Source organism: Acomys russatus, chromosome 27, assembly GCF_903995435.1.
Source record: "Acomys russatus chromosome 27, mAcoRus1.1, whole genome shotgun sequence".
NCBI lineage: Eukaryota > Metazoa > Chordata > Mammalia > Rodentia > Muridae > Acomys > Acomys russatus.
In genome coordinates this window covers 34,363,616-34,389,540 of record NC_067163.1, presented here as the reverse complement: position 1 = coordinate 34,389,540, position 25,925 = coordinate 34,363,616, and the positions used below count along the sequence as shown (strand labels likewise).

Here is a 25,925-nt window from a genome sequence, read left to right as displayed (position 1 = left end):
GCTATTTTCATGGTGCCCTATATATTTAACTTTTTTCTTTTGTTTTCTCTTTTCACTGTCACTATTATCCAGATGAGAAATTTTCATAAAGACATATTCATCTTTTGATTTAAAAAATGGACACAAAAGAGGCAGGTTTTAAATACATGTTATTGCTCAAAGCTGGGATAACTATAAAACTCCACTTATAATGAAACTGCTTTGAGATCTATCCTAGAATCTGGGATCAGTAGTCAATAGACTATGTACACTGTTGTGATAGGAGTTTGAAAGCCAAGTGCTTCTTTCAAGCTATTTCAGGAGTTAGCTATATTTTAGAGAATTCTTTTAAAAAGTATGTTCTATTACTTTGTTAAAAATGTGGGAAAAATCTTTGCAGGCATTACAAGTACCTCTTGGATCTCCAAGTCATCCTTTCTCAGAAAACACGAGTTGTTGTGCATAGCAGCCAGAATTAGCTGCCTAGGGTCTGGTAGCTCACAATCCCGTGCTTAAGCGGATTGGCCTCTTTCCCCTCTGAGATTACAAAGGTGAAACACAACTGTACATAAGTCAGAATCAAAGAGAATCTTCTGGTCTTCACATAGGGTGGAACTTATGAGATAGACATATGGGCAAGGGGGAAAAAAAACTCAAGATGACTCAAAGCATACCATCTTACTTGTGGAAACTTATGGATGAGGTCCATCAATTTTTTTTTTTTGAAGTCCATCAATTTTTATAAAACCAACTTTCTGCCTGCCTGCCTGCCCCTGGAGTATATGTGTTAGCTCTGGAAGGGCTGTTCAATAGAGCCCTAATCTCTACAAACTGACATTGCTCTCTTCCTGCGGCCGCACATGTCTGCTTCAACAACGGAAGCGGGCTTGACTGTGCAAAGCGAAAGGCACAAAGTGCCTTACATTTAAAACACTGTTTGCATTTATGAAATGGAAAGGGAACCCTAAAAATTAAGCCCAGAGAACTTGAACTGCAGAACAGAGCAGGCCAGCCAAAGCTAAATCAGGGTCCATTAACTTAGACTCCGGGAGCCCTGAGGTATGCGTAGATGCAGATCCCCACATTCGTTGGCTGCGTTCCCCAGAGCTCGGGGCGCCACTTAGAACCCATCCACTCTCCAGTTCTTCAGATGCTATAGAACTGAATAGTCAGAGGACAAGCAACTGACCTCAAGGCTCTGAGGGAATTGGGAGTACGCAGACTCCAGGGAGCAGCGTGGAGAGAAACCTCCTAAGCGGCAGAATGTTTTGAAATGGCTCACAGTTTAAAATAAACCCAGAGAAACCGAGAGACTCTGGAGCGAATGCGACTGGCCACAGTTTAGTTCTCGCCCCTAAATACTGTGACTGGAGAACAGCTATTGACTATGGAAGGGAGATGGCTGTTAGAAAACAGTACGCACTGCACTGTTATTTGGGTGGTGAGGCATTGGGTAGTACCATTCTGGATTTGAGAAACTTGTCACGTACAAGAGGGAAGTACACAACCCATTTGGATCTGATTTCATAGCTCCTCAGCTAAGGATCATTTCATCTCAAGGGACTCCTCAGCCTCACAGCAAAGTCACCTAAGGAAGAGCCAGGGAGGCCAGGATGACGACAGTAGGTAGGGGGTCCCTGATCCTACCCTGTGCGAACCGCTGACAGGTGAGTTGCAGGACCTCTTAGACATCGCTGGGCTACGAGGCGGCTTACCCAGGGCAAATGTCTTGCTCTTTAAATCAGCCTAGAAAAGCCATAAGAAGTGCATTAGTTCTTCCTTCATGACGTGGCCTTCAGGGGGAGCCTTCTCGGTCTGCTGTTTTCCATGCACACACAGCATGCCAAGCTCATAAATGCTAGCTGAGCAGGGAGGGCGAACAGGCTGCATACAGCTTCTCTGCCTGCTCCTTACAGAGTTTCCCCACCAGGACCAGCTGCTGCTACGGTTGGGGACTCACAGTGAATAAAAAAGTATTTGGATGTAACGTACGTGGCTAAGAACACACGATAGAATATTACTTCCTTATTAAGAGAATGCTTAACAACTGCATCCAAAACACTCTTTAACTGGCCTGTTTTCTTTGTGTTTACCAAATGGTAGGCAGCAGCATTAGGTAGGTGAGATGAGAGACATTTTTGGTTTGATACCTATCAAGTTTTATGGAAAGCGTTAGGAATTTTAGAGGTAAAATGTTCGAACAGAGCTCCTAAGAAGAAAATGAATTTGGGGGTAGGGTGATGGGAGGTTGTGAAATATAATGAAATATTGAATATTGCCAGACTACAGCTCCTTTTGGTGTGTTTTCAAAGAAAAATCTTCACTCTGACAACGAACAAGTGACTCTTGACATGAGTTTACATGGCATCTAACTAGCAATGGAGGGTCTAGAATTTGAGTAGAATTAAGAGAACATTAGTAGGACTGAAAATACTTTTGAGTGAAAGATTGTAGCTCTAGCTTAGGCTACTTTGTGTGGTCATTAGTGGGTCTGATCTCTCATCTCTCGGGAGGATACAGCCTGTCATGCTTGTTTAAGGCTTGTGGAGGAGGGTGTGCGTGACGCTCTGCACCATCCATTCTTGTCTTTGTCCTTACTTATGCACATGGTCACTGAGGGTAGGCTGCTGTTCCTAATCTCCCTTGGACCTAGCTGTGCTCACATGTCATTTTCTGAAAGAGGAACCAGGAAAAATTGAGACTGTCCAGATTTCTGACATCTGTGGAACTACTATGCTAGAATGGGATGATGGGAAGTGCTCTCTCTCTCCCCCTCCCCCTCTTGGGTTAACGAATGGTATATGAGTTAACAAAAATGTTACTATAATGATTTTTGGTATACTGTTCTATCCTTATTAAAACATTTTTCTTTTGTGTCAAGGCTTTCTTTCCTTTGTAATGCATATGAGATCTAAGATTGGCTTAATTTGTTTTTATATTTATAAGCACAAATGTGTTCAGCCAAACTTATATTCTTATGGGTATAAAATAGATTTACAAGGCTTGAAAAGACTCAATGGGGAATTAATGTTCAACATTTATTCCCAAACATGAGGCAAAATACAAGAAACAAAAGGTTTTCCTGAAATTAGCCATTTTATATAGTTATTAAAATATTCTTTTAAGCTGGGTGTGGGGGTGCACAACTTTGGTTCCAGCACTTGAGAGGCAGAGGCAGGTGGATCACTGTGAGTTCGAGGCCAGCCTGGTCTACAGAGTGAGTCCAGGACAGCCAAGGCTACACAGAGAAACCCTGTCTTGAAAAACCAAAAACCAACCAACCAACCAACCAAACAAACAAACAAAAAACCAAAAAAACCCCAACAAAATAAAAAACAAAAAACAAAACTTCTTTTAAAATATAGTTATCGTGAATGCTTCTACCTTTTTTTTTATTACTTTGACACATTGATCCCAAAAGACTATATGAAGTGCTCTTGGCTCTTGTGGTAAAGATAAACTCTTTTTGAATTTTAGTTTTTCCTTTGTTACTATAGGGATGAATTCAACACCTCTCTAAATTGGAAAAGTCTAGAGCAGTGGTTCTCAACCTGTGGGTCGCAACCCCACCTGGCAAATCTCTATCTCCAATTTTTTTATACTATGATTCATAACAGTAGCTAAATTATAGATATGAAGTAGCAATGAATATAATTTTATGGTTGGGGGTCAGCATTAAAGGTTCTCAGCATTAGAAAGGTTGAGACTCGCTGACCTAGAGGTTCTTTCTCAGGTACTGATTAAGCTCAAAAGCTGCTGAACATGTTACTGGAGGCAAGGAATAAACAATTTGGCTTTAAAAATTAGAGCCACAGAAAAGAGGGGTAAAGGCACTTCTTAGCCTTAGTCATGATCTAAAGTGGCATTATAGTTTTTAAAGGTTTAAAATTATCTTTTGTTATCTAAGATGAAAACTCAAAAGAGTGGGGGGAAATTGGTCCTTAAAGGAGGTTATTCTTTCCTCTGGAGAGCTCTTTCCATATGCAGAGTGCCTCACATAGATGGGCTGTGTCCTTTGATGGTGTCGGGGATTCTGACAGCTATTGAGGATGTTGGATGTTGGATGGGTGCTCACTGCTATGGAAACGTGGTTGTTTAGGGCCTTACCTCCTTCCCTATCTACAGAAGCTCTTGCTTCACTTTTAAAAGATGAAATCTGAAGATGCCTTGTTATTTGAAGTCTGAAGAAAAAGGTTTTGGGATCACTCTTACTCCAGAATCAAAACTCTTCTGTGATAGGTTGATGTCATCTTGGATTGTCAATATTGTTTTCTAAGACCAATCGTTACTTTATAGAAAAGTGATAATCCTAGGGACAGTTAAGTGCCAGCTGGGATGCTGGACAGCAGTATCAGAGATAGGTGCTTTGTAGTCAACACCAAAAAATTATCCTTGGTGTCTCCTGTGGAAGAGTGGGGCTCTACACAAGTAAAGTTGAGGACCACCCTGATCTTAGGCTCTGTGATGATGGACAAGATGACATCAAGGAGGTATCATGTCAACTGAGAAATGACTTGAGTTGGCAGGCACTAAACTTACGCCTTTGAATGCGATGGCTCCCAAGCTGACTCAATATTAAAACAGAATCTAATGGTTGCCTTTGACTATGAGGTAAGTTTTAGTTTGTTTCTCTTCTCAATAAGGGTACAGGTGTTATGCAGATTTGTCTCTTGAATGTTTGGGATGGAGGCCATGCCAATGATGTTAAAAGTTAGCAGTCACACTTTACATAACCTTTTTAGAGCTTGTAAGATGACACGAATCTAAATGCATACAGCTACTGAACACCGTGGAAAGACATGCGATACATTGAACCACACGTGGGATGCAGTTACCTTTGATTTTGGTGTACTCATCTCCTGTTGATAAGGGTATTTGGGGAGGAGAGGAGGTGAGGAGGGCTGGGTGGGCTGAGAAAGCTCACAGGTCAGGTCAGAGACAGAGGCCAGAGGAGCATGAGACGGAGGGGAGGCAGACAGACAGCTGGGAAACGGTGTAGAAGTTCGATCTCCCGAGGTAAGTGAGGGTGGCTTAAATGTGGGGGAAAGACAAGATGTGATTATGCTGGTGTCCAAATGAAGGGACACGCTCTTAAGGGTCCCTTCACATGTGTTAAGTTTGAAGTTATAAAATACCCAGGGGAAAGTGATATTTATGTATTTTTGCTTTGAAAGCACCGGCTTAGCCTTTTGAATTTTGATTTCAAAATCTCAATGGATATGATTTGGGGTATGTGGGTGGTTGTCAGTGTCTGTGTTCTCCTTGTTTGTCTGTGAGGGATGTTTCTTTTTTCCCCTTCAACATGAGGGTAGGGAAGTACCTAAAACTCCGCAGCAACATATAACTTGCTTGTAAAGTAGGGTAACATTAATGTAAATTGTCACAGAGCTAGGGAAATTGGAACTTCTTTGAGCATAGAGATGTCTGCCCAGCTAAGCTTAGTGGGATGGATGCTGTGCCTAGGATACTGTCTGAAGCAGGCAGATAGAAGATCTGTAAATAAAAGCTAATTTCTGCTCACACCTTTAAGATGGTCACAGTGAAGGGAAGACCTGATGTTTAAATAACAGGCTTAGTGGCACGCTTGGCTGATTACAGTGAACTCTCCCTATCACCAAGCGGTGGGCCTCCTTTCTACAAAGTTGTGGCTAGTCATTTGGAAATCGAGGAACCACCGAAGGAAATGACTTGTGTAATATCACCATGACTTAGTATACTACAAGCTGTTTTTTGAATTAACAATTTCATAAGCTACAGGTAAACACACTTGCTCTTGAATTTAGATAATTCATATTTGAGAAACCAACTGGTTTATATCATCATCGTCATTGTTGTTCTTGAGACAGGGTTTCTCTGTGTAGCTGTGGCTGTCCTGGACTCGATTTGTAGACCAGGCTGGCCTCAAACTCACAGTGATCTACTTGCCCTTGCTTCTCTGAATGGTGCATCACTGTGCCCAGCAACTAGTTTATTTTTAAAGAGAATTCATAAACTTAAGATTCAGGTTGTTCCCTTTCTTTACGGATAGAAACTACTGGCCAAGGTCCTTTGTAAGACAGAAGTGCAGGACTCAGACTACAAACTCAAGGGAACAACTGATTCAGAAGAGCCAAATGGGACCTGTAGAACTATTTCAGAGGTTTGACACTTTACTTCGTTGTTCTGTTTTGCAGACTGCCATCATGGCAGGAGGTACTGTTTCTTACCTTGGAATTGGAAAAACCTGTCTGTCCATCAGCCTCCTTATCTCTAAAGTGGGGATAACCATATTTCCTTGCTCTCTGGGTTTTGAAAATTAAAGGTGTTGGGTTCTGAGAATCGTGTCTGACAAAAGGGGTAAATGATTAGCTATCGTTATTAATATTAGAATGACAATAATCTTAAGCATCAAGTTGAGTGTATAGTGACAAAGGAATAGTGGGATCATACCACGCATATTTCCATCATTTTAATAAACTACATTGTGCCTGCATATTCTTTCCACCCTGGAATTTCCAGTGTTTATACTCACATAAGGAAGCCTGTTAAGGCAGTGTTGGAAGTAGATATTTAGTAGTAGTATTAACTCTTTGGATACTTGTAAAACTGGTTAGTCCTCAGTAATTAGGCAAAATTAAATACCTCATTACTGGTTTGGGCTGCATTGATGTCTTCCTCGGGGCTCCTAGCATGTGTGGGAATGCCTAATGAATATGTTAAGCAGGTAGGGCTCTCCTCCTCCTCTTCTTCCTGGATGTGCAGTTGTGGTGTCACCTCTGTACTGTTGTGGTCATAACACATGACATCTTGCTCTCGAGATCTTGGCAGCCATTTTTGGTAGGTAAGCCCCTCACAGAGTTCCTCATCTTCCTCTCCAATGACAGGAAGAGTTATAGGCAAGGCACCCACATTGGTGCATGCAGAGGCCACAAATTTATCACCTAGGACTTCAAGGATCTTGGTAGGGTCTGAAAAGCCCCTTCCCTTTTTATTCAAATCTGAAAATTTGCTTGGAGTGTCCTTTCCATGATCCCGAAGAGACACCATATTGTCAGTCTTGGCCCCAGAGGAGGTGGTACTTGAGTGAGGAGAAGGTAATAGACAGCGAGGTGATCCGGCTGGTACAGATGCTAGAGGTAGTGAGAGGGGGAGGGGAGAGGGCTCCTCCTTAATTTCAAGAATGGTCTGGTTTAGGATGTTCGGTTTGGCCTGGTCAGATGGTAGGGTTAAAGCACTAAACTTCTCTAGTTCAGCCAAGAAGTTGTCAAGGAAAGATGATGGTGTTGGAGCCAGTGGATTTGCTGGTAGACACCAGTCTGTCAGGGACAGCCACTCTTGGGCAGCTCCCCGGAGGGCTCCTTTCTCTAATCCAGGAAGAGCTTTGTACATGGGCAGACAGGTTTGTCCACTGGAAGCCAACTTACAAATGAGCAGGAGTGATGAAGCAAAGCAAACAAAGAAAATAATAACACATGAAAACACAATGACAGAGAAATACAGGAAAGGTGTGGCGACAGATATAGTTTTAGGCTTGTAGCACAGACATCAATGGAAGATACTTGGAAGATTTCTAGATTGGGAGAAGTTATTTGAAACTCAAATCACTTAGGCTCGTTGTAAACCTTATTTGAGTAATCAAACACTATTGGAAGATACCAAGTTTGGAAGATATAAACATCAAAAGAGAAGACAGAAAGAGTTCATAGAGATTATGAAGGCATACAAAGAAACCCTAAGAAGTTTAATATTCATCTACCACTCTGAGACTACACAGACTCTTATCTATATTTCAAATGTATCTGGGCATTGTTAGCACAGAGTCATATCTAACAACTAAGCTTTGTTTTAGTCTCTAAATTGATTGACTGTTCTTGCTCACTGCAGAGGTGCCAACTCTATTTTCACATTTATATGGCACAAAATATTTTAGGCTAGAGTACACAAACACACGTTAAAGGGAATAAATGCTAAAACATATTTCTTAGTTATAGGATCCCATGATCAGAATGAAACAAGTCTTGCCTGATCATTGCTTCAAAGTTTAAAAAACCTCCAAGGTAAGTTTTTACGCTGAAGAGGACAGGAAATGCTGACTCAGTCATCTGCTAAGTGCGATTTTTTTATGTAAGCCCAAAGAATATAATCTACGAAGCTGGATCTTCTGCAGTCAAAATATCATGCTTTATATTTTAACACAATTGATATAGCTTGAATATTTTAAAGAAAACAACAAATGCAAATTCAGAAGAAGCACTCCTAAAGAAGCTGCCTAGTAACTTGTGATATATTCTGCTCTTCGCTTGCTGGACAGGAACAGCAACGCTACGTTCTGTGCATTCAAGGGCCTTGAAAGAGGCTGGTAGATGATCTTTAATTTAGTGCTTTCTAGATAGTTGACAAGATAGTTGTATGATCTATGAGGAAAAGTCTCACAGAGAAGGTTGCTCATGTTCCTCTTGGCTGCTCAGGATAATACATCACACATGCAGCCAAGAGAGGCTTTGGGCTTCCCAATGTCCAAGTGCACAACTGACTCAAAGCATCCTATTGTTGGAGGGAAGCACTAGTTGAACTTATTTACATTTTAAAGGAAATATGATGGAATCTCAGCATGGACTGTCACAAATGACACCAAGTATAACACAACTATGTGAGCACCTTCATACAGCATCCGGGATCCAAGCCTGCTTGGCCACTGATACGACATCACACTGGACACATGTTCGGTGCTGGATTGACAGCCTCACTGGTCCTGAAGATGAAGTCTCATTTGATAGTCTACTGAAGTTCTTTTACTGGCTAAAACTCTATTTTCTACTTCTTGTTATAAACACAAAAGTGTTAGATTTGATCTTAGTAATTTAGATTTTGGAAATGAGCGAAATTAACAGTAACTCAAGATAAATAACTTTATTCTTTTCTCACGTGGACAAAGCTACTATGTGTGCCGAGAAATCTCTAAATTCTACCACCTTCCTTACAACTGGAGTTTCTACTGCTGTCTGCTACTACTGACTTCGCTGTGCCTTGCCCCCATGTCACCTCTACACATGGGTAAAAGACTGAAAGACTTTAAAATGGACTTGGTAATACCAATAAAATTAAGCGTTAATTTTAAACGGTACCTATATCACAAAACATACTCAAAGTTATTTTATCTTTAAAAAGGATTAGGATTAGATTCTATTGTGCTGAAGCAAGAAGTAATACCAACTTTCATTTGAGCCTTTCTCAAAATAGAAATATGTCAAGTTATGTGATTTGAATTTGCTAAAGAGTGATTCAAAAGTTAATAATGCACTCCTTTCTCTATTTGCAAATACCAGTTAGAAAACAGGAGCTGCATCTTTTTGCTGTTTTTTTTTTTAATCTCACTATTTAAAAGTATATATGTCTATTTTTTTTTTCTGAAATTGACCAGGGTAACACTACAAGAATTCCCTTCACTAAACTAATGACACCATAGGATAGATAACCAGTTGAAATGAAACTAGAATTTTTTTTCAAACTATGAACATAAACTTTGACTTTTTTTTTTTTTTTTGCAGCACTAAGAATAAGACAATTGGTTACAAGTGAAACGTGTACATTCCTCCGTTAAAAATTTGGTATTTGTTCACAAAAACATCCCATGAGTGCCATCTAAAACATAGTCAGGGAAAAGACAAAAATGTAATCGGAGCACATAGAAGTTCTTCAGTGCTCGGTGAGCATTTGTAGACACGTGCTTTTCTCTCCTGCATCACTTCATTTAAAGTCCCAGTCACCTGGCACTTGTGCTAATTCTTTTGATGAATGGATGGTACGTACAACAAATATGGATGGATGAAGATGCTATCCTTTCCCATTGAAGATGCTATCCTTTCCCATTGAAGATGCCATCCTTTCCCATTGAAGATGCCATCCTTTCCCATTGTCAACAGAAACCACTGAAGGAAGGGTGCTGATCTCTGAGTGTTAAATTCTGGAAAGTTCATCATTAAACGGGTGTAAACTGCTCAGTTACCCAGCGATAGAGAATTTAGGATAGTTACTCACAGCTGACACCTAGTCTTGGAAAAGGATTAGAATTTTAAAAAATGACAGATCTTAGACTTTCTAAAGGAAAATACCTCAATTGAGATAGAGTCATAGGTTTTTTACTTAAAGTGGTTTAGGTTCCTGAGGACACTGTCTGAAAAATAATCTTAACTTCACACTTTCACAATGGTCTATTTCCCCACATTCTACCCTTGTCTCAACTAAAACAATTAATGTATTATATAACCGGATATGCTGTTCTCAATGTTGGGAGGCACTTGACAATATTTTGGAAATAATTCACTGGTGCTTTAAAACTTTTATGTTTTAAAATATTTGAAAAGGAGAAAGAAGTCCCCACGTATATCCATAAAATATCTTTTAATTCAGCAGAAAAGTGAGGAAAAAATATGGATACAGGAAGCGGGAGAATATATATGGCCTTAACCTAATGAAACAATTTTGGAGCAAAAGTCCTTTCTAAATTGTACTGAGAAAGACAATCATCTTCAGCTACCAGTTTAGGTCAAACAGTGGAATTTGTGTCCCTAAAATAATAATAAAAAAACCTGAATAGTTCTATCAGTCTATTATATTTTCATACAAACTAATAATGAAATTATAGGCCCTAAATTAAAAATAATACTTTAGGCTCTCTATAAAGAAAATGCCTTAAGACTTTCATAGAATATTGTACACTTAGTAATTATATAATGATAAGATACACACTTTAGGGATATAACACATATGTGAGTCTCTGCATGTGTATGTGTGTGTGTAATTCATATACACAGATAGATAGAGATGTAGCAAGAAGGTTTTGTGATACTAATGGTTTTTTTCTCTATGTAGACTTTAGTTTGAAAATAGAGTTAACAAAAATAAACACTAACCCTTTATCCCAGCATTTATTTGAGGAAAAGTAGCTTATATTTTCTGACCTGGAACTCATGTGTATATATATATATATATTTATGCATATAGCCTATGAATTTGTTTCTTTTCAATAGATATGATGGTTTAATATCCCCAAATATCCTACTTATTATTATATTCTGAGGCCCCCAAGAACAGAGGTAATGTGATGGAATGGCGTCTTACCTTATTAGAACTTAGGCTGTGAATTCTATCAGTGGAGTAGCTGTGGGGTAGAGGCAGGTCAGGGTAGTCCTCAGCACCTTTTGTGTTCTTCTTGATGACTTCCACATAGGAGACAGGGAAGATGCCTTGCCTGTTGGTTCCTGGGATTTTACCTTCATACCAGTTTTGATCAACTCTTTTAAGAAGAATAATCCTATCACCCTGTAATGGGCATTGGGAAAATACATTGTAAGTCGAGACACCATAATATAACAAGTGTAGTTGTCATTGTTTTCTGACAAACAGTAGTTTTTTGTTTGGAAAAGTTTTATACCTCCGGTTTTGGCTTGTCTAGAAGAATGTAAGTAAGGTCCCATGGTTTATTAGAACAGCATAGATTGCAGCATAGGTATAAGTCAAACCTTCTATTCATGATATTAGGGCCCCAAGGATGCTTGGCTAATGGAAATGGGCTTATATATGCTTCATACTGGTACAAATTAAAATGATTTGTGGAAATTACTTCAAAAGGCAAATGGTGTAAAAGTGCTGTGTCAATGACAGTGGCATTAATGTGATGAGCTGCAGGAAGAAGAAAGTGTGTCTGAAATGGCTCACAGAAGCCATCCTCTGGAAGGCACAAAGTTGAATGGCACAGCATTTTCGTTATTTAACATGCATGTCCTGAGAAGTAACAGAGAAAAAAAATCGGCAAAGATGGCACCCTAGAATATTCATAGCTGTGGAGAAGGGTAATGTCCCCCCTGCATCTGATGGGGGCAGTTGTAACACCAGAATCCATTCTACTTGGTGAGTGTCTCTGCCATTTTGGCCACTAAGCGTTTGAGTAGAATCTTTGGACTTTCTAATAGTAGACGTTTTCACTATTATGCTTCCTGCAATGAACAGGCCAATGCCAGATAACAACTTTAACTCTTTACTGTAGACCACACTTGGGCCGGAACTAAGTCAACAAGTTGTTAAAGGAGCAAACTCAGCAGGCTCCACTAGAGGGCGCTATAGAACTATGGGGAACTAGATCTGATGATCCTGATGCTGCCTTCTACTCATTAGCTTCAAAGAACAAGCAGGCTACCAAGATGAGACTTGATAGCCTATGACCATATAGTGGGGGAGGAGATCCCCCTCGGTCACAGACCTAGGGGAGGGAAATAGGGTGAAAGAGGGTGGGAGGGAGTAAGGGGAGGATACAAGTGATGGGATAACAATTGAGTTGTAATCTGAATAAATTAATTAAATAAAATAAAAAAACTCATTAGCTTCAACACAGCACACTGAAGATTCTCTTTAATGCAAAGAAGGTGCTGGACAGTTTGTTAAATGTACAGTGTCACTGCTGAGTGAAGCATATCGAAGAAAAGGGAATCTCCCAATTCTGAGAATTTTCTTTTTTTCTTCTTTTTAAATTTATTTTTTATTAATTTATTCATATTGCATTTCAATTTTTATCCCATCCCTTGTTTCCTCCCATTCCTCCCTCCCTCCTGCTTTCACCCTATTCCCCTCCCCTATGACTGTGACTGAGGGGGACCTCCTTCCCCTCTATATGATCATAGCGTATCAAGTGTCTTCTTGATAGCCTATTATCCTTACTCTGAGTGCCACCGGGCCTCCCCATCAAGGGGACGTGGTCAATGTGCCCAGATGAAGCAGTTGGTAGTTCCACTGTTGTGTGAGAAACCCCAGGAGAACCTGTCTTTACAGTATGGAACAGAAGATGGTACTCTGTGTGCCGTGCTGTGGGTTTCTGGGTTAAGTGGCACACATGTCTACGAAGCAAGTCCAGGACAGCCAAGATAACACAGAGAAACCCTGTGTTGAAAAACAAACAAACAAACAACAACAGGGAGAGAGAGAGAGGGAGGGAAAGAGAGGGAGAGACAGAGAGAGAGACAGAAAGTGAGAGACAGAGAGAGAATTGCTGATGATGCAGAAGTAGGAATGGAAGGAGAAAACTAGACCATCTCCAGCAACTCTGGGCCACCCTCACTCACTTTACCAACTCTCCATAGGCATGGAATGTTCTAGACCACCCCAATTAACATGGCCATCTTTTCTGTGCTGTGTGGAGAGCTGGTTGCCTCAAACAAATACATGTTTTTAAAAAAATTTTTTTAATTTTTAATTTTTTTAGCAAATGATAGCAATGCTTCATTTATCATTCTTAACTATGCAGGAAAGGAGGTTAAGAGATCCTTTTGATTTTTTTTCCCAGACAAATTACTTGTATTAGAGAGCTTTCTGGAGAGATTTGGATCCAACATGAGGCTCGGAGAAGAATGATCAAGGAAACAGGATTGCATAGATAGCTCTTCCGAAAGGCTTCTGGAGAGGACACACTTTTATTACATCGGCACCACTTCTTGATTCCAAGAGAGAGGAGTAAATATTCAAAAAGGTATTTAAAATTGAGTAATGAGGCAGCCAAAGATATTTTGAAGTGTTGTCATTAAAATGCATCCTCCTCTCAGGGTTCTGCATGTGTGTTCATTACTATTCAGTCAAGGTCCCCCTCAGAGGGGACTCGGGGTCTTGCTCCTTAGGGCGACATTACTGATACCGATAGACTCTCAGAGCTGTGTGTCTCAAAGGAACCAGAGGTAACAGTGACCCTGGGAGACCTTGAGTCCTTTGTAGAAACTAAAGAAAACCTAGTATGTCCTAGAAAACAATGTACTCTATTTTGGTTTCAGAATTGTATAGTGAGGGAAAACACTCCAACAGAGAACACAGCCAGATTACCTTTCGCAGGGAGAGTTCCACGTTTGTGTCTGCATTGAAGTTGTATTTGGCTATGGCTTCTCCGATCTCTCCAGGCTGGACAGGGGGTGGTGGTCTCGCAGGCTGCGCTTTTTCTGGGGGTGTTAGTTTCTGCAAAGGAGAGCAGCTGTTGGCTCTTAAGCCTGTGAAAACCTTTGAGACAGTGCCCTTTAGGAGGGGAGGAGAAAGGCCATACCTCTACGTATGAGATTGGAAAGATGCCCACTCTTCCGTGGTGCTCCCCTTCATACCAGTTTTGGTCGATTTTCCTGAGGATGTAGACAGTATCTCCTTTCTTAAATGACAGTTCCCTGGAGGAGACATGACTGATGGAGTCTTTCTGCATGGGCAGCCATTGGCCTTAGGATCACCACTCTATATTTATCTGAGAAGTACGCTTCCCATGTGTAAACATCTACCGAGCTCAGTTAGACCAGGATTTTCCTTAAACATTCCCAGAAGTCACTTAAGGTAACCTTGGAAATGATTTTGAAGAGCAAGTATATAGATCTCGCCATGTTTAGATCATATCCTGCAATGATCTGAAATTTGACAGAGGAGACAGACTATTGTCACCTTGCTAGTGTATAGTCACATATAGTGTTTATAACCTAATATTTTCGCTTGCACCAGGAACATTTCTAAATGCCATCAACTTAAAATTTTAGCATATATATATATATGTATATATATATGTATATGTATATATATATATATATATATATATGGAAATTATAGGCAATTGACTTTTTTCTAATATAAATTTAGGTACTGCCTACTTAATACTCTGGCTAAATCTAGTAAAGGGAAAGTTTTTCAAAACTCTGTCCCTCTTACATCAGAGCTAGAGTCCCATTTTGATAAATTTTCTGTATTTTTAGTGTGTTTTAAAATACAGGCTAATGTGGACCTATGGGAAAAGGGAAGTCATCTCTTCTCCTGTCTAAAGTTGAGACATCTTGTTGGGTGAGTTACTTAGCTATGGTTTTACAAGGATTACTTTTGATCTTATTAAATAATAAAAATAGCTTTAAATGAATATTTATTTAAAATGTAGATACGTGTGTCTGTTGTTCATATTCTGTACCAAAGCATTCACATCCATTAATTTAAAGGGACTAAAATAGGCTCATTCTGCAGGTTTCAAAGATGTTTGGTTGGGTGTCTGAGCCTTGAAAGTTACACGAGTTGCCCATCACCCTGATTTTTGTGTCGAATATAGAACCATATTGGAGGTGATGGATGTTCTCTTTATATCTTCTGAGAAAAGAACAAGAGGAGGATCATTAAACTATAATAAGACCAACCTATTTATAGGGCGAGCAGCCCCACTTTCTTCTTAGCTTTTAGGCTGACTGGTGAATCTCCTTTACCAAAAGCCCACACAGTTAGACTTTATTAGTTTCGACAGACCCACACATGCTCTCTGTGGAAGGTGGGATGGTACAGGCAGTCAGTCCCATGGCCCTTCCCTCACAGTGAGGTGGGCGCGCAGATTCCCTGACTGTCCATTAGGAAACTCTAGAAGAGAATGGGATGATGGGCTTGGCAATCTAAACCCAGCGACCCAATACTATTCCTGGACCCTTCCTTTGTGATGTGTGCCATCTTCTCTTATTGGTTTATAAGAGAATTCACTTATACTGGTATAATTATTTATTTTTCATTTATTTGTGTGTGTACATGCACATATCATGGACAGGCATGTGTACACATAACACCATGTGTGGAGATTAGAACAGGACATGTAGGTATTGGTTCTTTCCTTCCATTATATGAAAATAGAAGATAAGGTTGTCAGGGCTGGTGTCAAGGGCCTGGACCCTCTGAGCCAACTCACTGGCCCTGAATCTTGTGGGTTTCTTCATGTTTAGTCTTAATTTTCAACTTACTGTTTATTTTATACATGTATGCAATATGTTTTGATCAAATCAACTTACACTCCTTCCACTCTGAGTTCTCTCACACCACCCTTCACCTTTCCTTCTCAACTTCATGTACTTCTTGGGATATCTTTTGATCCCTAGGAAGACATCCTTCCTGTACTTTAGGCTCTGCTATTCAATGGGTAGTACATGTTTTGGAACAGTTTTGATGGCTTGTCTCAAAGAACAAATAAAATAAATATAGTTTATATAATTTTTCATAACACCTTATAAAGTGTCAACATCATGTCCAAAGAACAGTAGTTGGGATTGGTGCACAGTAGAAACAGAATGCTGTTATGCCGTAGTTGTGTCTTAAATGCCCTCAAAGGCCCCAGCTAAGCATTACTAAGGGGTTGTGATAGACACTTTGAGGTGAATACATGGGCAGGTTTCTGGTCATGGGGTGGGGCATACTTTTGAAGGAGACAGCCTCCTTCTGTGTAGATCTCTATTGCGTGCTCAGCATTAGCCTTTCCTAGTTACCTGCCTTGTCTTTTGAATGAAGAGTTCCTAAAGAAACAAGCTAAAAGAACACAACGCGGGACTATGAAAGCATCGACACCCAAGGACCACAGGGCAGGAACAGGCTCTTCCTAGTGCTGCAAGATCAAGCTTTCACTGCAGGATCCGCTGCATCAGGCTTTAGGTCCCACCCCACGGGCTGCCCTTGATGTAGCCAAAGAAATGAACAAAGGTCCCCTTGCTAGGTAAGGATAATTACTCCCTATCACTTTTTAAAATGTTAATTCTTGACAGGAAAAAAAATTCTAGAGAAAATACTCTTTGTTTCTTCTTATTTCCTCATTCTTCTGAATTTATTGTGCTTCATTGTGTAAGTGCTGTGAGTTAAGACTCGGCAGTTCACAACTGGGTGAGCTAGTAATTTTAAAGGAGCTAACTTTTTAAGGAGTAACACATCCCATACACACACACACACACACACACCTCCCCCACAATAGTAAACATGAAGTTCAAACACATGGTAAGTTTTTTTATGCCACTTACTTAGAAGTCTGAGCTTTGAAATCATAGACTGCCTTTGCAGGCAATTTCTGAAACAAAAGGTAAAACATTTAGCACCAATTAAAAACATTTTAGGTTTCCCATAAGAACAACAAAGCATGTGTAATGTTAAGTGATATGTGGGAGTTACAAATGGTATCAGTTAGTGAGCTACCCTTAGACCAGCAAGCTAAATGGGGACACATCAGGCATCATTTCAGGAACTAAAGCAGACTAATGCCACAAAACAATAAAATGCCCACCAAGGATTCTGTCCTGGGTGTGTCCTTTTTGAATACTACAAACAGATAGTGCGGGATGGCCATCTACTCTAACTTCTACGGAGTGACACTAGTCTGCCTGAATCATAAGAAAAGAAACAAAAGACATAAAGGAATTTATCATATTCTTCAATAAACACTGATTATCCAAGAAGTTATCAAAAAATAAAGGAATGGAGGGTCCAGGCACCCTTTGGCCTCTCCTTTAGTCCTGAAGTAATTCTCATGTCTACCCTTAAACTCGTGGGCCCCGGATACACTTGAGGCACTATGTACCATGGAGCTAGTGTTGCCAGCTCTTCCTTTCCCACAAACCAGTCCTTCCTTCACCACCCCATTTTCTTCCTCTGTGATTCTAGTGAGCGTCAAGAAACTTTGGGCAGTGTATGACTTCATAGGGGTCCGGCAGGCTATCCCTGTCACTCCAAGCTCAGTTTTCAGTCTCCATCAAGCCCTTGGCTTCCAAGGTAGTTAGGAAGAGGTGTTCTGGCTCTGGCTTAGGGTGATAAGGTCAATGCTGTATAAGAACTCCTCAATGCTACAAAACTTGATGGATAAAATCTATGATCAGGAGTACTCTCCAATGAAAGCACTGTGTACAACCTACAATCCCTCCACAAAGCAGGCCAATTTGAACTCTATTAGTCCATGGGTACCAGATCAAGACTCAGAAAGGCCCACTGCCCGGAGTGCATCCCAAGTAGGAAATGACTGGAGCTCCGGCCCTAGACTCAGGCTCTAAGCAGAATTTCTAGACTCTTGCTGCTGCCAGGCGTCAGTCTGAAGTCCTTACTGGGTCGAGGTAGACATCTGACTGGGAAGTGCTTTCTCCGAAGATCCTTTGGTGCTGTTAAACTAACCTCTTTTTCTGGAGTTCCTCTTCGTTCCCGTGATGCACTTCTTCCCAAGTCAGTCAAGGTAGATGAGTAGCTTCTAGGGGACTCATGGTCTATTGGAAAGGATAAGATGAACAAGAATGAGACTTCACTTCATGAAAAGGAGACTGGCCAGCCACTTCCTTGGTGGCAATTCCTTCACCCCCATATTTGGAGAGATGTCACTAGTGAGAACATGGATGTAAAAACTCATAAGTAACTGTAAAGTAATGATATAACACACATGTATACACACATTGGAAATGAAAAAACTACACAAATAACAGAAGCATTATAATCGTATATACTATATTATTATATTGCCAATTAATTAATTATACTGAAATCCTTGGTGTAGATGATTCACACTTGTAGGGATTTTCAAACTCCAACTTTATCATGCATGATTGATATTGCTATCTTTTTTGGCTCCAATAAATCATTATTATTATAAGATATAGAAAGAATGGAAAATTTAAAGATAACATTTGCAGAAACAAAACAAATGTTGTAAAATACAATTAAGAAGTAAGGATGAAAAAACTAAGTATGAATAGGATGAGACTATGGTCATGTTTCCCCCTCTACTCTGTGTGTGTGTGTGTGTGTGTGTGTGTGTGTGCTTGTGTGTTTGTAAATACTTATTGAGTCTTAAGATTCCATATCTTTTATGACTTTCTTTTGTACACAAATGTTCAACTAATCAGAAAGTAAAATATTTATTCTAGAAAACAAAAAGATAACCAGAATGCCTCATATGAAGTTGCCAAATTGCTTATGAAATAGTGAGGCCTTGTTCTCACTAGAGCAAAATATAAATAAAAACATTTAAAGATGATGCCTGCAAATATCCCTCTCCGTTTCTTAGACCTTACATGGTGTGTGATTTGCATTTGGGATGGTTGTGAGGGTTTCCAGAAATCTGGCAGCATCATGACAGTTTATTTGTGTAAATTGGTCAAAGTTTAAAAAACACTTACTCACTTTAACAAGTTTTAAATGTTTTTTTTTGTTTTTGTTTTTTTTTTTTTTTCGAGACAGGGTTTCTTTGTGTAGCCTTGGCCATCTTGGACTCACTTTGTAGACCAGGCTGGCCTCGAACTCACAGCGATCCGCCTGCCTCTGCCTCCCGAGTGCTGGGATTAAAGGCGTGCGCCACCACGCCCGGCTTAAATGTTAAATAGTACAAATCATTAAGATAAATTTTATGTACAGTATAATTTTTTCAATGCTTCAAACTCATGTTTTGATAATGTACTATATTTATATCATGGTATCAGAAAATTGAAGAAGGTAGTTAAAAAATTGGATTACAATAAAAATTGATTACCAATTCTAACTTATTGAAGATAAAGTATATTATTCTATTTATTAAGTAAATTAAAATATATACTATTATGCTGTAAGTTACTACTTTATTTATCATTCTATCCCTTTTTATTATTTTTTATGTATGGGTTTATGTCTTCATATATGTTTGTGTACCATTGTGTGTGCAGTGCCTTTATGTATGGGTTTATGTCTTCATATATGTTTGTGTACCATTGTGTGTGCAGTGCCTTTGTGGGCATCCACTCTCTGAGACTGGAGTTATAGATAATTATAAGCTGCCATGTGCACACTGGGAACTGAACCAGGTTTTCTGGAAGATGATCAAGGGCTCTTAACCACTGAGTCATCTCTCCAGACCCTACTTATTCTATTGGCTCTCTCCCAGCATTCTTTAAAAACCGATAAGTAAAATTGTCTAGTGGTTATTAACAATTTTGTTTTTGCCATTAGAAATATTTTATACCATACATTTTTAGCTAACTTAGCTAATCTGTGAGACATTGAGACATTTTGCCCTCTGTGTCCCTCAATTTCTCAGTTGTAAAACAGCCCTTGCAAAAACACCCATCCACGGACATATGGTAGTTTCAATTAGACAATGCATCTAGCCAAAGCTCTCTGCATTGTTAGTGTGTGAAGCTTCTCTCCTGACAGCCCATCCCTGAGCCTGGAATATTCACTCTAGCCTCATGACATGCATGCCAGACACAGATTCACTTGAGAATTAGGTGAAACTCTCAAAGCATACTGTTTTCAAGTTAGGTCAACTTCAGTCAATTCCTCGGCATCACAACTGTTACTTGTCTCTGTGTTGCCTTCTAGCTTTTGCAGTAACTGTGAAAATGGACTCACTTGAGAGTCATATTTAGCCTAATCCAATTCACACTTCAGTACATGCTTGTTTTAGGCATGGAAAGTAAGCAAATCAAGGAAGGGTAAAAATGAGTATCTCGAACGATAGAAATAAAACTCGTACCTTAAAGATACATTAACAAAATTCCAAATTGTGTCCTTTAAATGGAGAAAGTTATTAAATAACTTCTAATACTTTTAATTATTCATCCGCTGTTAATCACACGCTCAGTGTTGCTGACTGACTGGTTTGCTGTTGCAACTTCTATATAGGGTTGAATGGGACCAGAATTCGAGTGAACAGGTAGAGCGTTCTAATGTTAATATAGAAATTTTTAAAAAGGCTGTGAAACTACTGACTTCGGTTCACAATGAGCCAAAAGATATTGTAGGGATACAGACACTGAACTATAGTTTTTGCCTTGTTATCTTCTTTTGAATTTGAGAGGTGGTTATTTCAGGATATTAGATAACTGAAGAAGATGGATATTTTGCCAGAAAATTGGGATTCTGACGTGTCGTGACCTGAAAGTTTCCAGTTGTAGACCCTGCCTTTGAAAACCGTCTAATCTATTGTTTGTGAAGCATGCTGCACACTGTCAGTGTCAGTAACATAAATCTTAAGAACATGGAGATTTACTATTTCCTTTGTTTTTTCAATGTCCTACTCGTTTTAACCCTAATATTAAGTGACAGGCTGAGTTTACTTTTACTTTTAAGGGAATAAATGCTTGGGAATTGCTGAGCCCTTTCAGCCAACACATGAATGTCAAATATCACACAGGCAAAGTGAGAACTACCGAGTCAGACACGTCGTAGGCACAACACAGGTTTGCTTGGCTTTGCAACACATAATGACGTCACATGTCACATGGTATCACGGCCCGAGGGCGATGAGATGCAGGGTGGAAAAAACATGAATGCATGGGAGGATGGCATCCGAACCACAAGGAAAAAGAAAGAGAAGCTCGTCCACCTTGCAGGCTCAGTGCACTACCATAATCCTGCGTGTGGTAGTTGTTGCTTGTGTCCACATCGGGGAAAGAGGCACTGTGAGGCATTCTCCCACAATAGGTTTGGTACAGTGGATACTGAATAGCACCATCTTGAGGCAGTGGGTGGAAGGGCTGGTGCATGGGGCTCCTTTTCAGAGCATTAAGAGATGAATTCCTCTCCGGGATCTCAGGTAACAGTTCACTGATGAGCCGGTGTAATATACTGTTGTCCGGCAGGCTTCCCCGCCTCTTTTCAGCTTTTATTTGGTCACAGATGTCTTTGAGGGCCGAGTCCAGAGCCTCAACTACAGAGGCTTTGCATTTGGCCTGTTCAGTCTGTTTTTTGGGAGTGGTGATTTTTTTCCTTCGGAAAGGCACAGGGCTGACTAGAAATGCAAGTTTAGATAGGCCCGGATCCATTTCTTGCCTCCTGGCTTGGTCGATAGTTTCATGCTTAGCTCTTTCGTGTTTCAACATTGTGGTGAATCGGGTGTAAGAGGCAGGGCATCGGCCTTTGCAGGAACTGATGAGGTGTCTGTGGTGGTGGTGATGGTGGTGATGGTGATGGTGGCTGGACCCATAGAAGCTCTCAGAGGATGTGAAAGAGAAATGATCGAAATCACTCTCGTTGCAAAAGGACGACCCTTCTACGTGAACGTAGTCGCTGTGGTCAGACACAACCCCGTCTTGGTCACTGTCGGAAAACTCCGTGTGCATTCTGGGTTGCTCGTCGCTGGTGACCTCAATGTGGATGGGCACCAGGGTTTTAGACTTGCAGCCGCGCTGACCCTGAGCTGGGTGTCGAACCTGAGTCTCTTCCTCCAGCAGAGACTCGATAGAAAATCGCCTCTTGGGACACAAACCATTCTCTTGGGGTTCTAGGGTTATAGGGGATAACATTTCATCTCCTAGATTGGGCATAGACTTAGACTTCTGAATCAGCTTTTCAAATTCCGAAATGCGAGTGGGTACCACGTCCCTGGGCACCTCCTCGGTGGAAGACTGGCTCCATCCATGGAGCAGACCCCTGTGCTGTTGTTCCTTTTCATACTGCAGTACCCTGGACTTCACAGAGCAAATTACCTCTGAGTTCATCAAATCCTTGCGGTTAATGCGATGCATTTTCTTGTACATTTTGAGGAAGCCTGGGGCGTTATGGGCTGACCTGTGTTTGGTCCTGGATCGGCTGTTACCACACACTTCCTGGATGTAAGGGGAAGTCCACGCCATGGGGCAGCTCTCTTTAGAGTCTTCTTCACACAACAGGGACCCCATACTTTCTGACTTGGTTTTAGGGTCCGGGAAGCTGTCACAGTCATCATTGAGGAGGTCGTCACAGCTGCGGGACTTGATTTTTGGGGAAACGGTCTCTTCAGTGCTGCTCCAGATCTCTGCATTTTGCCGTGCCATTTGCCAGCCATTCTTGAAAGTGATGGCCCTTGGAGAGTCCCGGGGAACATCCAAATGCTGTCTGTAAGCGCCACAGTACTCTAACTCACTAGAGGGGGCACCGTTGAGCCCTGAGTAACTGCAAAGGGATGGACAGGTTTTGCTATCATCCCCACCTTTCCGTCCAGAGCAGCATGGTGGGAGAGAGACATGTGGAGACGTTAAAAGGTTCACAAAGAAAGGAGAACACGTGAGTATTAGCACAGCAAAGGGAAGGCAGTTAGTGTGGCATTAGTATAGACGCCTTAACACCCACACAGCTTCGATTTCAGAGGAATTCTTGATGCTAAAGCAACTTTGTAGACATTACAGTGAGCAAAATCACACACAAAATACACCTTGTGTGGCTAACACATTTCTACTGCATAGTTCAATTGTCTTTCAGCCAACGAGGCATGCCCAAACATAACTCTTAACTATTAAGCTATTAGCATGTCTCTCTCCCTATATAACAATTTGCCAATTATGATCTTCCCCAAGTTCTTAAAAAATTAGTAATTGATTCAGTTGGTATGTAATGCTTGGGAAAGGAAGATGATTTAACTCTCTATGGTAAAAAAAAAAATACTTTTTTTCTGTCAGAATCATTTTACATTTTGGATTGAGAATGACAGGCCCATGGCATTTCACTACTGACTTGTTACTCAGGATATTTGCTTGTGTAGAGGAGTTGACTATGACTAGGCATGTTAGTTAATGAACAGCCTGTCTTTTGTACAAACACTAGCTACTGCCTGGCTTTAACCACTGCGTGGCAACAGTTTTAGTGTACACAGTTGTTATGTGTCCCTGACTCTGTCCTACTTCCTGGACACCTCGGTTACAATTTATTTTCTTTACATGTTAAAAAAAAAAAACCATTCACTAGAAGAGATCATGGGGCTCCAAATTTGGCATGCTTCTGGGTCAATAGACTCTGGTTCAAAAGAAAAAAGACCCAAGTAATCTACAGCGACCCACATGAGCAACTCTGTCCTTTCAACACATAGCTTACTGCGTTTCCTAAGAGGAGACAAGCCATCTGAAGAAGTGGCCAGCGTCTCTCTCACTCTCTTCTTTTTCGTTATCCCTCTTGTGTTGTATACACATAAGGAGAGGTTAGAAGACAACTTGTGAGGATCTGTTCTCTTGTTTTCTTAAAGGAGCCATGGAGGCCATACTCAGATTGTCAGGCTTGGTAGCAAGTGCCTTTACCCACTGAGGTCTCTCCTTTCTAAATCTTAAATCTATGGCTTTAAGCCAACACGTATTTATTATGAAACTTTGTGGACCATTGTTTGTTAAATGGTCAAATGTGATACTCTACCACACAAATAAAGGTTGAACAAAATAGAGTAAATGACTAAAGGCGCGACTTAATAGATAATTTAAGTTCCAGAATTTAAAGTACCCCAGTGCATGTTTTAAGTAATATTTTTCTGTTGCTACTTGTAATTCTTATTCTACAAATGTAATTATCTGTAATAACATTAGGCAATTTGACTATGTAAAAGCACATAAATGCCATTTCTGTAAATATGACAACAAATTAATACTTGAAAAAAACACCAAATTCTATCTACTTTTGAGGAAATAGTAACAAATGTTAGTCTGAGAGATTTTTGTTTGTTTGTTTGTTTGGGTTTCTCAGTGTAGCCTTGGCTATCCTGGATCTCATTCTGTAGACCAGGTTGGCCTCAAACTCACAGAGATCCACCTGTCTCTGCCTCCCGCACTGGGATTAAAGGCATGAGCCGCCATTGCCTGGCCCAAGTCTGAGTTCTTTAAGACACTCAAGCGCCTTGCCAGTTTGAATTGGATTGAGTAGAAGCAATGGCTTTGCTGGGAAACTGTATTTGCTTCCGGATACTACAAGTGAGATCAGCACAGCTCATGGTCATGAGATCCGCCCTCCCCCCGTCATCTGCCTAGATCATGAACAAGGAAGCTGAGTTCCTTTATCTTTACTCACCTTGCACTCTTGAGGGAGAAGGAGGAGAAGAACTAATGAAAGACTTCGTAAAGGTAGAGCTTGGTCCTGGGAGGTCGGCCCGGCTAGGGCTGGCCCTGCTCGCACTCTGGTCCCCCAAGCCTCTGGGCGGGCCCACTGCAGGTTCGCTCTTCCTCCGCTTCCTGAAGTCTCCGGCCATGCTTGCAGAGCTGGTGGATGGAATGAATATCACTTTGGTTGGTGTTGGAAGAGGTTAACACAGGCGCGAGAAACCCGATTTCTACATTAGATAGTGGCATATCACCTAACCTCATACCCACAAAGCTGTGTGGTAAGAAATTTATGCCTCTAGGCCTTGGCAATTTTGAAAAAGTTGCTGCAAACATACAAGTGGAGGTTGAACCCTGTCTGCTCTCTCTCTCTCTCTCTCTCTCTCTCTCTCTCTCTCTCTCTCTCTCTCTCTCTCTCTCTCTCTCTCTCTCGTGTGTGTGTGTTACAATCACCTTTCAAAGTGCAAATTTTCTTGCAGTGAACTTATTGCTCTTGGTAATTCAATGTTATCCTTTCTATTTGTATACTGCAATTACGTGTGTGTGTGTGTGTGTGTGTGTGTGTGTGTGTGAGAGAGAGAGAGAGAGAGAGAGAGAGAGAGAGAGAGAGAGAGAGAGAGAGCATGTTCTGACATGAATCTATCTAGAAGAAAGTGCCAAAATAGAAGAAAGGAAGATATAAAAGGATCTAGTTAAACGGGTGTCCTTTTCCTTAAGGATCATCTTTTGCTTTCCTACTCTGTTCAAAAGAATCTTAGACTGGAATTCCAATATTGTCTATTTAAATTATGAGCAATTAAAATTTTAGCCAGCAAGTAAACTGCTAAGAATTCATTTATACAGTTGTGGAAAAACGGTTTATAAAGAAAGGAGTGTTTTTTGATCCTAGTTTTGAGTAGGGTATCATTTAATAAAAAAACACTCATAAATGATTGGATATGTGCTCCATAGCATGAGGTCCGGTACTGCAAGTAAGAGTGAGGATTGTGTGATCTTCGTCAGCATTTCAGCAGCGAAGATGACTAGTGAGGAAGCAACCACTGGCTGTGATAGTCTGTTAGTGTGATGTCACCAGATCCTTACCTACTGGGTCTTTCCAGGCTTCTGTCCATGGAGGCCTGATAGATGGAGGCCTGTTAAGAGAGAACAGTAGTTCGTGAAAAAGAATTAATGTAGCAAATTTCATTTATCATTGCAGACTGAAAAGGATACCATAACTATTGCAATCAAAAGGATTGCAAATTTTGTTTTGTGATTCTAGAAATGACTTTCCAGAGAGATGCCACGTCTCTGCAGTCTCCTTTAACAGACTACACTGCATTCCGTGATGCAGCAGAGCCATGGTGTTCATTTTATCAGGAAGAAAAAAAAAACAAAAAAAACACCAGTAAC

The 25,925-nt window shown here is 40.6% G+C and overlaps 2 protein-coding genes across 2 annotated transcripts in view; both read right to left on the bottom strand.

Moving 5' to 3' along the window:
- The window catches only part of Sorbs2 (sorbin and SH3 domain containing 2), a 128,215-nt gene that overhangs the window by 9,739 nt on the left and 92,551 nt on the right, over nucleotides 1–25,925 (bottom strand). Inside the window, 8 exon segments of the mRNA XM_051169926.1 lie at nucleotides 11,080–11,280; nucleotides 13,822–13,950; nucleotides 14,036–14,150; nucleotides 16,773–16,819; nucleotides 17,911–17,999; nucleotides 21,086–22,669; nucleotides 24,505–24,692; nucleotides 25,617–25,666. Of these exon segments, the coding sequence (XP_051025883.1) occupies nucleotides 11,080–11,280; nucleotides 13,822–13,950; nucleotides 14,036–14,150; nucleotides 16,773–16,819; nucleotides 17,911–17,999; nucleotides 21,086–22,669; nucleotides 24,505–24,692; nucleotides 25,617–25,666 (2,403 nt within the window).
- LOC127210245 (uncharacterized) lies at nucleotides 1,143–7,610 on the bottom strand. Its single transcript, XM_051169927.1, has 3 exons — nucleotides 6,601–7,610; nucleotides 4,815–5,009; nucleotides 1,143–1,725 (listed from the first exon to the last, which is right to left on the bottom strand). The coding sequence occupies exons 1-3, from the start codon at nucleotides 7,345–7,347 to the stop codon at nucleotides 1,564–1,566; spliced, it is 1,104 nt and encodes a 367-aa protein (XP_051025884.1). The 5' UTR covers nucleotides 7,348–7,610; the 3' UTR covers nucleotides 1,143–1,563.